Source organism: Prenolepis imparis, unplaced genomic scaffold (assembly GCF_030444845.1).
Source record: "Prenolepis imparis isolate NDT839.2.m4 unplaced genomic scaffold, iyPreImpa1.0 SCAF_1, whole genome shotgun sequence".
NCBI classification, from domain to species: domain Eukaryota; kingdom Metazoa; phylum Arthropoda; class Insecta; order Hymenoptera; family Formicidae; genus Prenolepis; species Prenolepis imparis.
Window position 1 is genome coordinate 2,363,469 of NW_028141159.1, and position 16,413 is coordinate 2,379,881.

General features: G+C 29.5%; 1 protein-coding gene and 1 long non-coding RNA gene across 2 annotated transcripts in view; one reads left to right on the top strand and one right to left on the bottom strand.

Moving 5' to 3' along the window:
• Positions 1-16,413, bottom strand: part of LOC145941961 (uncharacterized) — a 44,657-nt gene that overhangs the window by 26,029 nt on the left and 2,215 nt on the right. The window contains exons 2-3 of the long non-coding RNA XR_014426267.1: positions 12,729-12,981; positions 12,444-12,485 (exon numbers count right to left, since the gene is read on the bottom strand). This is a non-coding gene — a long non-coding RNA (uncharacterized LOC145941961). The remainder of the gene's footprint in view (positions 1-12,443; positions 12,486-12,728; positions 12,982-16,413) is intronic.
• On the top strand, positions 522-6,404 carry LOC145939401 (uncharacterized). The gene is made up of 7 exons (XM_083043681.1): positions 522-687; positions 1,847-1,950; positions 2,181-2,337; positions 3,457-3,579; positions 4,090-4,220; positions 4,847-5,123; positions 5,663-6,404. The coding sequence occupies exons 1-7, from the start codon at positions 545-547 to the stop codon at positions 6,033-6,035; spliced, it is 1,308 nt and encodes a 435-aa protein (XP_082899807.1). The 5' UTR covers positions 522-544; the 3' UTR covers positions 6,036-6,404.

Below are 16,413 nucleotides of genomic sequence, written 5' to 3' on the forward strand. Positions count from 1 at the left end.
CAAAATTATTTTTGAAAATTTAATGTATCTATTTATCAAGAAAACAGATGTACTGAAATTTCTTTCAAGACAAGTTCTAATCGTACGTTTAATTTTTTGTTTTCTTATTTTAATCAATTTTAATTTAAGATGGTTTCGTCAAAAACCTCACAACAATTGAGTCTCTTTTCGAATAGAAAAAATCGATGAACAAAGAGCTTTTTACGGCTGCTGGATCTAAAAAAGATCTTATTATTAGAGGCCTTTCTCGAGGATTTTCAAAGTTTGTTTGGAAAGAACTGTTCTCGAGGAAATTCCTCTCTTTCTCTTTCTTCATCCTTTCTTTCATCTTGTTCATAAAGTGCATTGAACTCGAATGGCGAACTCGCGATGAGTCGACGAAAAAGTTCGAGCTGTACCAGGCGAACGTACGCACTCATGCACGCACACGTATACACGCGCCTATGGTGAAAAGTGTGCCGTGGCCTCGAACAAGGTCCCGTTATCCTAGGCATCGCCTTGAACGTCTTCATCCTCCCAGTCTTGACTCGGAAGTCAAGCCAAGATGATGATACCACTGCTCTTCGCTACCTTCCTCGTCAACTTTCCTCATCAACTCGCACAATCGGACGTGAACAATGGACTAATTACGACTGTCGTGGTCTTAGGGGCCTCTGTGCTGCCCATCGGATTCGCCGCCGGGCCCAGGTATCATAAATCACGATCTCAAATTAACATGTTTCAGTCAGAGACAGTAAGTTATTTTCAGATTCGATATTTTTCAAAGTTGAAGGTACTTTTCAGAAAAAAAAAGCCTAGCATTTCTTTTTTTATTAGCTCTAAAGTTCAAGTTCTCTATAAGATTGGGATTGTAATATCGAAAATATAAAAAAAATTAGTTTATGTATATTGTGATCAATTATATTGTCTATAAATAGCAAAATTGTAAAATAATTTTAAATATATTATTTAATATTTAAGATATCAATTTAATTATACAATTTTGTACATCAAGATATTTGTTATATTAAAATATAAATAATTGTAAAAAAAAATATTTTTCCAATTTTCAATAAATTTAAATTTTTAAGTTTCATGGTTTTTATTATAGAATTATTTGTTATAAAATTATAAAATTATATGAAACTATCAAAATTTTATAAATATTGAAAAAAAAATTTTCTTTCTCAATACTGGAGAAATTTTAATTAGAAATTTATTAAAAAGTTCGTTTATAATTAAATATTATTTTATTATTCAAAATTATTTATTTTTAATTAGATTATATTAAATTTATTATATATATTTAACTTTCTTAATGATTCTCTCTCTTTTTCTAGCTTTCTTATCTCCAAAAATGTTTTAACTATAAGTAATTTTTAAGTTAAATTCTCTTTCCCTCTCTCTCTCACACACACATACACACACAACATAAATAAGTAGACGACAATCCTTTCTATCAGTTAACTACGACATATATACTTAGATTATTCTTGAATGTCGTTTTCCTTAGCATAATGGCAATACAATTTTTCACCCAAGTACATTCACAAGTAACATTTCTCGAACTTAACTTATGTTAATACAACTTATAGTTATATTAACATATAACTATAAATATTTGCATATATAAATTGATTTATTCCATATATATCACGCGATAAAAACTCGAATTTACGAAAAAATATTCACTGGCAATGACATTTTGCAACTTCTACATATTGATGACAAATCGATAGGTATTTATGTCACTATTTCCTCGTATTAATCAGAACATATATAAGTCTTTATTATTTATATTCAATTTATCACTCTCTCTTATATATTCCCCCATTAATATTTTTTTAAATTTATATAAATCATCTAGATATGTTCCAAAATGGAAGAAGCAAGCGTGCGAAATACCAGCGTCTCAACATCCAAATTCGCATTATATTTGCGACGAAGCTGGTGAAGTAAAATGCTTACCCGGTATGTACAAAAAACAATTACACTATCATAAATTCATTTTTATGCATTATTTTATTAAATTAAATGTATGTAAATTAAATTAAATTAACTCAATTAATATAGTATAAGAATAAATGAATTAATAGTAAGATAAAAAATATCTAAATAAGTTTTATAGAAAAATCAACGAAAGATAATTAAAATGTATTGTCTTTCCCAATGTATAATATCAATAAAATATTATTATTTAGGATGGACTGGAGATCTGTGTGATGTTCCGATTTGTCGCAAGGGTTGCGATCCCCTTCAAGGTTATTGCCGAAGACCAGGGGAATGTCGTTGTAAACTGGGTTTCTATGGCGAACTGTGTGACAAATGCGTGGCCTTACCAGGATGTCAACATGGAAGGTATAATCAATCGATTGATATGCATACCGTGATGAAGAGAAAGTACAATTTGACACGTATATAAATTTTTTATCGAATCAAATTATTATGAAATCTCTTGCAAAAAATTAAAAGACACTTTAGCAATTAAAAAATATATATATTATGTATAATATCTGACAGTATATATATATACTCTTCTTTTTATTATTTATAAATGAGACTTATTGTAAAATTAATTTATTAAATTATACTTTATATTCTACAAATATACATACATATATTGTACTTATATTGTACTTTATATACTACCGTATATTACAAATATACATATATTAAATTAGTTATGTTAAATTATAAAATAAAATAAATTTATATAATATAAATTTAATTTTACTTTATAATTTAACATAACTAATTTAATATATATTTGTAGTATACGGTAGTATATAAAGTACAATATACATATAAAGTACAATATATGTATATTTGTAGAATATAAAGTATTATTTACTAAATCCAATTATTATGCATGCATGATTATTATAAAACTTTTAATATCTTTTAGCATATAAATAAGTAAATTATTAATTTTTATTATTAATATATTAACTTTTTTATTTATTCCTTAATATTTTTCTGTTGTTTTATTTTTTTATAACTCGAATTAAATACAATTTAATTATACTTTCTCTCAAAGAATATATGTATACATAATTTTAAAAAAATCGGATTCTATTTAAATCTAGATTAGATTAAAGATTCGATTTTGTGTGTTTAATCAATATTTTATTAAATTTAATTACCTATAGATATGTTTATCAAATTAAGAGAAGCACGCGACATATATCGGCTAAATCCTTCATCGGCCTTTTGTCGATAACAATTATGCTTGATAACGAAAAGCAGCCACGTGATCATAATGCGTGATTTATCGTATCACATACTACGCACATAAACTCCGAAACAACAACCCGTATCGGCTTCGCTTTGCTTTCACCTTGTGTGAACGAGCGAGCATAATTTCCGTGTAACGCGAAACGCTTCCTCGCGTAGAATGGTCTCTCGTGACCGCTAATCGATTTCGATCAATAGATAGATAGATAGACAGGCTCTTGACATCGTGATTTTCGCTTTCAGATGTAATGTGAGCTTCGAGTGTTCCTGCGATCCCGGTTGGAAGGGCATGTTTTGCTCCGAACCCGTTTGTGCGCCCGACTGTCTGTCCAGTCAGGGCTACTGCGAAAAACCCGGCGAATGCAGGTAATTAATCTTATTGCACATATTCGTATATATATATATGCATGTTCGTATATGTGTGCGTATTACATATTTTTGCAATTTTCTGGCTAAAGATTTTCTTATTTAGACATTAATTTTATTATTTATACTATTAAAAATCAAAATATATACATGTTGCATAAAGATAATTTTTAACTTCATTAGTTTTTAATGACATTTATTATTTGCTATTTCAACTATAACAAAAAAAATGAAAATTTCCATATTAATTAAAAAATAAAATTGTTAAAAACCAAAGTATACGATTAAGATTTATAAAAAAAATTAATTGATAAGTATATCACCAGAAAAAAATTATAATATATTATAAATATAAAAAGAAACATAATTATTATATTAAAAATAGATTAAAAAAATTTTTTGGAACATTAAATGTAATATATAATCGCCGAGATTTTATCAGCCCAGAATATATTTTTGTGTGTGTGTCAGAAAGAGAGAAATTAAGACTTGACGTGTTCTCTTTTTCAGATGTCGTTTAGGTTGGCAGGGCCCGAAATGCAAACAGTGTGCGGTACTGCCGGGCTGTGTTCACGGAACCTGTCAAGGACCTCTGGAGTGTCGATGCGATCCGGGTTGGACCGGACTGCTTTGTCAAACACGTAAGTTTATTCTCGAGACGCGACAATGAGAACAAAGGGGCCCTTACTAAAATAAACGGCAACGTGACCATCAATGAGAATCTCATATTTTTCTTCAACTCGCGCAAAGATAGAAAAATAATCCTTCTCTTAAGTGTACACAGAATCCTTCGTTGACCGACTTTGACAATGTACAAAAAACATATACAATGAGTTATATATACGCGAGATCTGTTCAAGAAAGAAAGCACTACGTATGTTTGCTAATCAAAAATCTTTTGTGAAAAATCGCTCGAAATAAATATTCACTCTTCAAAACCTCTAAATAAAACAGATAGAAACAACATTGCATTTTTAATGCTTATTTTTATAAAATTAAAAGAAAGAGAATCATAAATTAATATCAAAATATAAAATTATTTAAAAAATTAATAATTGAAAAGTAAAAGTATATATAGATATCTAGAGCAAACATTCTATTCAGAAAAGATTTAAATATTTAAACGTATTTTTCAATTATAATAATATTACTTTAATTTTTACCGATTTTTACTGATTCTGTGATAACATAATATATTAAAAATTTTTAATATTGTGTTATGAATTAATAATACGGTAAGACACTAATAATATGCTGCCTTTACTAGCAATCTGCTCGCAAGGGTGCAGCCGGGAACACGGCGGCTGCAGGAAACCGGGCACGTGCAGATGCCGCGTCGGCTGGTCCGGACCCAACTGCACCGAGTGCGTACAATACCCCGGATGCGTACATGGATCATGCAAACGACCTTGGGAATGCCGATGCAAGCCGGGTTGGGCCGGCGAGCTGTGCAATGAGAAGCTCACCTACTGTGACGAACATCCCGATATTTGTCAAAATGGTGCCACCTGTATTAGCATGATTCGTGAGGACGGCGATTACAGGTGAGATTATGCCGCGAGGGATTTCGATTCTATAGCCGAGAAACGAAAGGACGCGAACGATCATTGCAATCCGCAGAGTGTCATAAACATGATGATATTTCCCTTTATACACAGAGAGAATTTTCTCTGAAAATCATGGTAATCGTGGGACAATATAGTATGGAAAGAATTTTATGAGAATTTCTTTGATTAATATTTATCACAATAAAAATAATAATATCTATTACAATAAAATATGTTTAATTAATTTTACTATATAGTTTAGTAAACAAATATTAATCAAACATGTTTTACATTTCATTGTATAATAGATATTATTATTTTTATTGTGTGATAAATATTAATCAGAGAAATGCTCATAAAATTCTTTCCATACCACATTGTCCCACGATTACCATATGATTTTCAGGGTAAATTCTAAGAGAAAATTCTTTCTGCGTATCAACGTATTAATAATTAAAATTAAATATTAATGTTATACACAAATGTTGATAATATCATATGAAGAAATGTTAGAAAAAGAGGATCTCTTTCCGCAGATGCATTTGTCCTCTGGGCTACATGGGTCGCCAATGCCAGATAAAAACTATGGTACCGTCTATGGAATTGCTACCACCGATGTTCAATACCACCGCGGGATTATCGCAAGAGATGCAGGATCTCGCGGATAAGCCGAGTATCGAAGAAACTTCAAACGAGGACATAAAGCACGAGCAAAAACCTCCCATGGAAGAAGAGCAGACCGCGGAGCCTCTCGGGCCTATCGTGATCACAGACCCACCGACCACCACTATCAACGTCACCGACACCACTATTATTACCACTACCATAGATCCGGCCGCGACCGCGGGAAAATGGCCAACGGAAGCAGCAACGGAGCCAAGCGAAAGGGACGACGAAAACGAGACATAAAATAGAGATAATCTATTATATCTAATAATTATATCTAATAGCCACAACGTTTATTTATTTCATTACTTATTTATTTATTTATTTGAAATCGTTCTCTATTGATAAAATTATTCGATAAAAACCGGGTGTCTCTTAAGAAAAGTATTTATTCTTTATTTCATTACATTTTAAACTATATGCATTAAAAATGTTTTTTTAATATATATATATATATATATATATATATATATATATACACTGATATACTGATAGAGATAAATTTTTCATTGATTTGTTGCATTATAGTTTATCATACAATTGTACAATATCTAATGTGTATATTTACACGATATTAGGTGTTTAGGGATATTTATAGGAATTTATTTATAAATAGAATTATTTTCCAGCTGTATTTATTAATGTTTTTCACTTTTATTGGTTTCTTTTCATCTTTATTGTTAATAAAATAGCAAAAATATAACTGTTGTAAAAACTTATTTCTCTGCCAAAAAGTTCTAAAATAGACTTTATTTCCTACATATGTGCAAAAAGATGAAAAATGTCTAAAATTTTATTTTCTTCTTATATTATTAAAACTTTAGTAATAAAAGTGAAATCATACGTCTTGCATATCAAAGTGAAATAGTATATTAAAACTTTCTGTTTCAAAATTTACTATTCCGCAACATTTCAGAGTAACATTATTACATTGCAATTACAAGTTTATCGAGAAAGATGATATCGGATGATATCACCTTATGTATTACGTATTACATTATTTTATAGATAGTTTTATAGATAAACATAGATTTAATAATAGTCTCTTACTAATGGCCGATAAATTCTATAAATAAATTCTATAGTACACCTACACATCTATACTTCAAAATTTGAATAATATTTCTCATTCTATCTATCAAATTTTTTCGCCATTATATGTGGGCGAGAGATCCTGATAAGAGATCCTGGATCGCGATCCAGATTGACAGAACAAAGATTTTCGAGAAAACGACCCGGCAATCTCTGGAGCCAATTATTACCACATCCACTAGAGTATATACGTAAGTGGGATGCAAAACATAAGATATCTGAAGTACATTTTCTACGAGAGAAAGAAAGAAAGAGAGAGAGACACGAATCCGCACTCTGGGTGCATAAAACGTTCTCGAAGTCACGCTCCAATGATTATACGTTCGATTCGATCCCTCGATCGTACGTATGCATGTGCCGTTTTCACAGATACGCTGCTACGATCGACTTCCCACATAATCAAACGCAACCGAGAGAGTTACATGCGTTGCGCTTACGTAATGCCAATACTGACTACATTTCGCCCTCCATTTCGCTGGATAAAGGGACGGGATATATGGAAAATCGAATCTGGAATCGCGTGACGTATTTGCTTCTGTTCTCAGATAAATATATGTATATCATTGTTTATTCAATTTTCTATCGTTATACTCTGCAATTTTCTTCATTAAATTTTATGTATCATAAAATTAAGAGTATTTTTTTGTATATCATAAAATAAAGAGATGAGTCATAGTTAAAATTAACATACTAATTAAATATTAATGTATTCATATTATTTTATGACTACTAATAGCGGATTAACGAAACTTCGATTCAAACAGCTGCATTTTTCTTTCATCCCGCATATTTTCATGACGTTTAATAATGATTTATTAATAGCACAGCCACAGATAACGAATGGATTATGAAATTTACTTTATTACATTCCGATTGACGATTGCATTGCATCATATTATATGAGGTGCTCTAACGAATTCCTTTTTATTGATCAAATTCTTCGACCAATTTGTGTATAGTCATTTTTTTCTAAAATATTTCTTTAAGAAAATAATCACTTATTGAAACTTGTCAATTTTCTGATTAAATAATAAATATTTTTATAAATAAATTTTATATAGATTAAATAGAAAGAGAGAGAGAGAGAGAGAGAGAGAGAGAGAGAGAGAGATTTGTTTCCCAAAAATTTATATTTCTACATAAACAAAATTAATATCTTCATAATTACTTTTAAATTATTTCACAATTACTTTCTTCAAAATCATAATTTTTTATCAAAGTAATGTTTACTTTAATAATTAAATTTTTTTATTATTTTTTATTTCATATTTATATTTCCATTATATTTAAAAGTTTAATTTCGAGCAAAAGAAAAGAGCCATTTATTTTTGATAATTTATAATTTAAATTTTAATAATTTGTAACTTAAAAATTATATCGATTCAGATGTTTAAATTTTTTTTAAAATCTAGTTCTTAAAATTTCTTAAAAATTTTGTAAATAAAAAAATTTCTTAAAAAGGTTATAGGAAATAAAGTTTAATGAAATACTCTATAAATCGAAGTGTTAGCATTTGATACACTTTCTTTTTTATAAGAAATCGATTTATCTTTCGCATATATCATTCAGTTCTTCTGATTTCGCATCTTTTGTTGCACTTTGCAATAATGTGCTGATAAAATAACTTTCTATAACATGTTGCTACATGCACGCATAACACACAACGTTGCTATTTTCATTTTAATTATTCGCGGAATGTGGTTCAACGCTTTTTTCGCGGCTTCTAATTAACATATGTTGCTTATTACTCGACCGAATCGATATACTTAAAAAATGTCCAAGCTGTTTTAAAAAGAAAGAGAGATAGAGTGAGAGAAAAAGAGAAAGAGAAAAAATTTTATTAAACACACTATAAACTTTCTCTTGTATATAGAAAATTAAATGAAGAATGCGATCAATTACGAATTATTTTTCACTTTTTAATAAACCGAATATTGATTGGAAAAGAGAATAAGTAAATTCACATGCTTGTTGTTGTCATGTAAAATAATAAAATAAATAAACATTGAATATAAAATTAATTATGTATGTGATAACGTAATATAAAATTATTATATCATTGTCTATAAAAATTATCTTTAATTATCTTATAATTATATTTCGTTTAATTATATACTTTTTCTATCTGTACAGTCTCTCTAAAAATATATAACAATAAAAAATAGTAATAATTATATATATTTTATTTTATATATTCTATTAAAAATAACTATATTTTATTTATTTTTCTAAAAATTCTGTTTTCCTAATTAATGTTATGCTATGAATAAAACAGTAATAATTGCATATTTTGTAATGCAAGGCCGCAGAGGCGATCGCATTTTGCGAAATGAGGCTAACCGCGGCGCTTAACGGAACAAAGGACAACGATCTGTCAGAGATGGATATAATTGGCACGCAAGGTTCTCATTGCCTTATAAAAATCTGATGTTGAATGAATGCTACTGTTACAATCTTTATTAACACCTTAACTCGTGTAGTGATATCAAAAGTAGCTGCCGAATAAAATAAACGCTGACGTTAAACGCACCGATGTTGTTTGCGACACGTTTCATTAAATTCATCAATCGTTTCGATCTTATCATCGCACTCGTGAGATAAGAAATACGAAGAATTTTAAACACGAAAAAACCGTAAAATTCAAACTTAGACTGTGTTTACATACACAGGATTAATTATGTCTCAAATGAAATATTTTGGATCGTCTTATAAATTATATTAGAATTTTATATGATGCTGAGAAAAATTTCAGAAATAACGAAAATGATTTCATTATTTATAGTTTTGATATTAAAATAATAATATTAATTTTTTTATCAATACATAATATATTATATATCACAATTTTGTTATTTATTTATACATATACATATCTTTAAACTACAATATGTATATAAATAAGTAACAGTTGTAATATATATAATTTGGTCAGAAATACTTGCGATAATCATAATTGTGCTATTGCGCCATACTTAACGTGGTGCGTAATACAAGATTAACTATACTAAAATTTATAGCATTAATTCATCAGATTCGTCACGCAGATAAAATCTGCATGCGTGCGAAATAACGAGGTAGCCAGTAAATAACGGAATAATACGTAACTATTATCCTCGCAATAGTGTGCGGAGAATGAACGGTGAACGCCGCGTGTCTGAAAAATATCGCGATTTCTTACTCTCGAACGAAGTCGCCGAAAAATAGAAGCCATCGACGAGAATGTGAAAGCTGCTCTTTCAACCCCAAAGCTGCTTACGCGGTTTTGTAAGTAATTATCTAATCGCTATCGTATATCGATAACTTAAAGATCGAGTTCCTTTAATTTTTGTATAGGAGGGTTTAATTATTTCATATAAATCATAAATCGCAAAACTAATATAACACATATATGCAAAATAAGAGATATTCTTCTTAATGCATATTAAAAAAAAAAAATAAATAAAAACATTTTCAACTTTTTTCTACTATTAATTACGACGAAGAATGTGAGATACACTATGTAATCACACATTATAAATGCTAATAATAAACAGCATAATACAAATTGCTATAATTATAAATGATTTAATAAAATCCGATACGCGTTTAAAAATTTTTACAACCGTTCCTTATTTTTTTTTTAGCACTTAAACAAAATACATTGCGCTTTCACTGACGCTCTTTACATGTAAGATCAAGATGAAAAGGAAAAAAAAACGCAAGAGTGCATCGAGTAAACCGATGACGCGATCGGCCGGCTGCTTCCAGAGCGAAACGACCCAGATTCTAAGGTACGCGCGTGTAATAAAAGTGGTATTACATCAGAAAGCAATATATACTGGCGTAAAATCATGATATATTTGCTACCACATTGCAAATAATCTCGAAGGGCTACCGAGAGACTAATTAAGTTTAAGACATATTCAAGAACATAGAGTATTTTCAACCCTTGATCCTTAAATACTGTATCTATAATTATCTCAGTCAACTTAAAACTTCAATAAATATAATGTTAAATAAAATCTTTGATAAGATTTATTTTCTTTCTAATTTTCCTTTATAATCACGACTTCATCTAATATAGATTTATAAATCGAGAAGAGAGAATTTTTTAATCATAAAATGTTAATCAGAGCTCTTTATATCAACGTAGATATAAGCGGATCTTATTTTTTCATCATATACATGATGAAATTAATTAAATTAAATAATTAAATCAAAATATTTTTAACTGTTAATTCTACTATACTTCCACTTTGATTTCCACTGGATTCTCCGCAAAATCCAGTAAGAGATCGGTATCTATCACGTGTTTCCAATACATACTGCGATTAAATGCGAGTGTTAAAAACGAAATCAGCCCTAGTTCCCGCCCCCTTCCTCCTCTAATCGCTCCTATTAAATAATTAAATGCTCGACTCGATTTTCATTACGACAATCGCTCGGAAAGCACGATCAACGGCATAAAGTTAGACTGGCGCAATTGCGGATCTGGAATTTTTTGATCGCGAGTGCGAGAACGGCGAAGGGCGAAAGGGAAACCGCGCTCTCATGAAAGACCCCCTTCTTCCCCCTTCCGCTCAAACGATCTCGCTTTTCCTGTTCTCCACTAGTCCAGAACGCACGTTTCGAGATTCCAATCGACATCCGGAGCAAAAGAAAATGTTTACGTAATATTTCCGGACAAAGGGAGATGGACGATAAGAAATCTTTTTTCTTACCCGATAGTTCAAATTATGCTAAATTGATATAAATATTTTAGGAGAAAAATTTGAGAAAATAATACAAATTACAGTTATAAAATAATTTCAAAAATTATATACATTAAATAATCTAAATTTATCTTTAATTTCTTTTAAAGAGATTTTGAAATTAATTCTTTCGATTCATTAAAGAAGAGAAAAATATATTTCTGTGAGTTCTATAATTATATTAAAAATCTGTTTGCGCAGCACATTTCGAGACAAAGAAAAATAATCGAAAAATATAACATTAGATATACTATCTTAATATATTTACATGATTTATGTAATTTGTATTATCGTTCTAATAATATTCTCTCGTATTCAGCTGTGATTACTGTGATTTAAAAAAAAATGAAAACGAGAAGGATTAATCGCGAGGCTAAACAAAATTGTGTTATTCGAAGCATAGTGTCTTTACGGAAAGTTCCGACGAGGCCTTGCCTCTCACATTAGCATTCGCGCAAGATGGTTATACGTTACAGTAATTAACACAGCGGTTGCTTCTGTTTCTTAAGTGCACCCTTCACCGGATTCCGCATGAAATCGATATCGTGATTATACTTATAATATATCGCGTTTGCAACAAAATGTTGCATGCGAATACATATCAGACTTGTTTCTCTATATCTTTATATATTTATGTGCGCTTTTTATTATATATATAATAATTAATTTATCAACAAAAAGTGAAAAATTAGATACAAAAATAATCTATATACATAGGTTATTTTTGTAACTAATTTTATATTTTTTATTGATAAATTCATTTACTTATTATTGTTGCTCATAATTAATGTCAGGTCAGAATGAATGTGATAAACAATTTCTCACTCACCGATACGTGCAATAGCAGAGTTGTAGTACACAGCACGTTGATCTGAAAACAAAATATTCAAATTATATATATACATGTGTGTGTATATGTGTATATATATATATTTTTTTTTATTATATATATAATAAATAAATTTACCAACAAAAAGTAAAAAATTAGATACAAAAATAATCTATATACATAGGTTATTTTTGTAACTAATTTTTTATTTTTTATTGATAATTGATAGAGTGTTTTAAAGTCTGGAAACGAAATAAACAATGCAGTTTAGAAAAAATTGCATACCTCACAGTTGTCCCGCTGTTACCCGATGCCTCCCCGGGCCTCCTCCTCCTCTCTTGATCCTTCGTAGCACTCACGAAAACACGAATAATTATCGCCCGACACTTTACACGGCACTCCCGACGCGACGCGTGAATCGCACGGAATTTCGCGTACATTGCACAATAAGAAAACTATAATCGAAAACACGAAGCAACGATTCATTCGGTACAGGTATTATTGTTGATAAGCGGCGCGCGAGTTTGACTGCGAGAACCTGTGATAACAAATAAAATACATACATGATTAGAATAATGTATTATTTCGCATTATACATACACGATATAAATATATAAGTTAGAATTAATGATCGATATATCCACTGCGACTCTTAATTATTTATGAGTTTCCATGAAATCTCAGATGCCAGCTTCACACACCCCCCATTACGCAAAATCTCGAAAAATCATATATGCAGAATAGCAAACTATTAGCATTCTGCAACTTGTAACTTGATTTATAATTAAGACAAGTGCTTGGAATTGCAATAACACTTAATATATCATTTGTGGAAGGTCAACTGCGCAAATATTATCACATGCCAATAATAAATAGTCATGTATATGGAATTGGTAGGCTTCGATTAAAAAATCGAAGAAATCGATTTTACTTAATAAATTTATAGTAACGGAATAATAAGAAGCACAACATTGTCTGCTTAAACAAGAGATTCGAAGAATTTAATATATCGAATAAAATATATCAAAAGATGCAGATTTTATTAATAATATTTTTTATTCAATTTATCTAAATTATCTTATAAAAAATATACCTGATTTTTTTGTTAAATCTTGTTGGCTGATTCGCCTTTAAATGACGAGAAAGTCAATTATTTTGACAGATTTCTTATAATGAAAAATATTAATGGAAAATATTAATGGAAAATATTAATGGAAAATAAAATTTATCAAATTATATAATTATCAAATTAAATATATACCCATTTTAGCTTCACGCCAAAAAAATGTGACAAATTTGCATCTCATTATTACGTCATATACGTTACATATTCGTAAGAGTGCATATAATCCAATAATTCCTCTTCCTTTCCATTAGGTGTCCATATAATAGTCTACATAAGTAAGTAAACCGGCGCGGCTGAATCGTAAAATTCACTCGATCGCGATCGCGATCGCGTGAAAATAGAAATCGGCGAACGATCGTGTGGCAAGATCGTATCGCAAGATTTAATAGTAGGCATCTTGCCTGAAACTGGAGGTATGTGAGCTTTCTGATTAGTTCATCGGAACGAATTAACCTCACGTGCGTACGTAAGATTTCGCGGCTTTTACATGTTCGCTAATTAATAAAATATCGCATATGTTGTCGGAAGATATTTATAGCTGTTACTTTTCATTCTAAGTTTTATGAAGAAATATTGCGCTCAATAAAAAATATCTGATCAGAAATATATATATGTAATATGAGAATCGAATATTTTTCATAAAACTTTCTAAAATTTGAAGTATACTTTGAAAAATGCTTAAATTATATGTATTAAATTTAAAAAATATTATATAATAGTAATTTTCCTTTTTTTGCATAGGAAAGACACATATATTGAAATTAAATTATTAAAATACAGAAAAACCATATTTATCGTTCAAAAATATTTCTTAAATATATCTTAAATGTTGAGTCGAATATTTTTTATAAAACTTTCTAAATTATGAAGTATGTACTTTTTAAAATGCTTAAATTATTATGTATTAAATTTTTAAAAAATTAGTATTTCTTCTTTTTTTCATAGGAAAGAAAGACATATATTGCAGAGTTAAAATACAGAAAAAAACCATATTTATCGTTCAAAAATATTTCTTAAATATATTTTAAATGTTGAGTCAAATATTTTTTATAAAACTTTCTAAAATATGAAGTATACTTTTTAAAAAGCTTAAATTATATGTATTAAATTTAAAAAAAATTAGTATTTTTCTTTTTTTCATAGGAAAGAAAGACATATATTGCAGAGTTAAAATACAGAAAAAACCATATTTATCGTTCAAAAATATTTCTTAATATCTTAAATGTTGAGTCGAATATTTTTTATAAAACTTTCTAAAATATGAAGTATGTACTTTTTAAAAAGCTTAAATTATGTATTAAATTTTAAAAAAATTAGTATTTTTCTTTTTTTCATAGGAAAGAAAGACATATATTGCAGAGTTAAAATACAGAAAAAACCATATTTATCGTTCAAAAATATTTCTTAAATATATCTTAAATGTTGAGTCAAATATTTTTTATAAAACTTTCTAAAATATGAAGTATGTACCTTTTAAAAAGCTTAAATTATATGTATTAAATTAAAAAAAAATTAGTATTTTTCTTTTTTTCATAGGAAAGAAAGACATATATTGCAGAGTTAAAATACAGAAAAAACCATATTTATCGTTCAAAAATATTTCTTAAATATATCTTAAATGTTGAGTCAAATATTTTTTATAAAACTTTCTAAAATATGAAGTATGTACCTTTTAAAAAGCTTAAATATGTATTAAATTAAAAAAAAATTAGTATTTTTCTTTTTTTCATAGGAAAGAAAGACATATATTGCAGAGTTAAAATACAGAAAAAACCATATTTATCGTTCAAAAATATTTCTTAAATATATCTTAAATGTTGAGTCAAATATTTTTTATAAAACTTTCTAAAATATGAAGTATGTACCTTTTAAAAAGCTTAAATATGTATTAAATTAAAAAAAAATTAGTATTTTTCTTTTTTTCATAGGAAAGAAAGACATATTGCAGAGTTAAAATACAGAAAAAACTATATTTATCGTTCAAAAATATTTCTTAAATATATCTTAAATGTTCATATGAATATTCGTCGCATAAAAACCAATTGATTTTTCGCTACAAATATTTCGTAGCATCGAAAATACATATGTACCATCACCACAAAATACAAATTGAATATTTCTGACGTGTCGCGGCGAATGAAATTGATATAACCACTCACTCTCCGTGTTGATGCAATTTATTAGCGTAACCCTCAGGCACTCGGCCTCTCGTTGAGTCAATCACGCCGGCAGACAGGCTAGCGAGCCTGAAGGCGAATTATAGTGAGTAGGGAATGCCCGGCGGCTATTGCCATGTCAAAGAAAGCCGGAGAGACAGAGAGAGGGAGAAAGAGCTAATCTTTCGGACGCCCGCGACCTACCGCAAAAGGTTCTCTCTGCCACGGCCGGCAGCGTGAATTAAAACGTAACGACTCACCTCGATCTTGCGCGCTCGTATCTGACCTTGCTATTGTTCGTCGCGCTATTGTGACCCCGAACTGACCGTGCTCGAGGTCATTATCAGACGTTAACAGGTTCCCGCCTTTTCACAGCAAATTGCATGCTATGCTGATAAAACGCGACAACCTCGTAGCACGAGCGTACACGCAAACACATATACAAACGTGCCGACTTTCATCCACACACGGATATCATTGTACGCGATCGATAGCATTCATGCGTGCCCTGTCGTATTTGATAGCGAGATAATCCGATAAATAATCGACACGAGAATGATATATGAACGCCTCGCGACGTAGATGTATCTTTGTCCCGTAAGCGTAAAACTTAATTTACATCATTGCCGATCCATCTTACGAGACACCGAGTGCGACAGAAAAAATATGCAAGAGGCAACATTAATTC

Coding starts and splice junctions, on each gene's coding strand:
- LOC145939401 (XM_083043681.1), top strand. CDS start 545: ATGATGATACCACTGCTCTTCGCTACCTTCCTCGTCAACTTTCCTCAT. Junction 1,951..2,180: donor TGAAGTAAAATGCTTACCCG/GTATGTACAAAA, acceptor ATTATTATTTAG/GATGGACTGGAGATCTGTGT. Junction 5,124..5,662: donor CGTGAGGACGGCGATTACAG/GTGAGATTATGC, acceptor CTCTTTCCGCAG/ATGCATTTGTCCTCTGGGCT.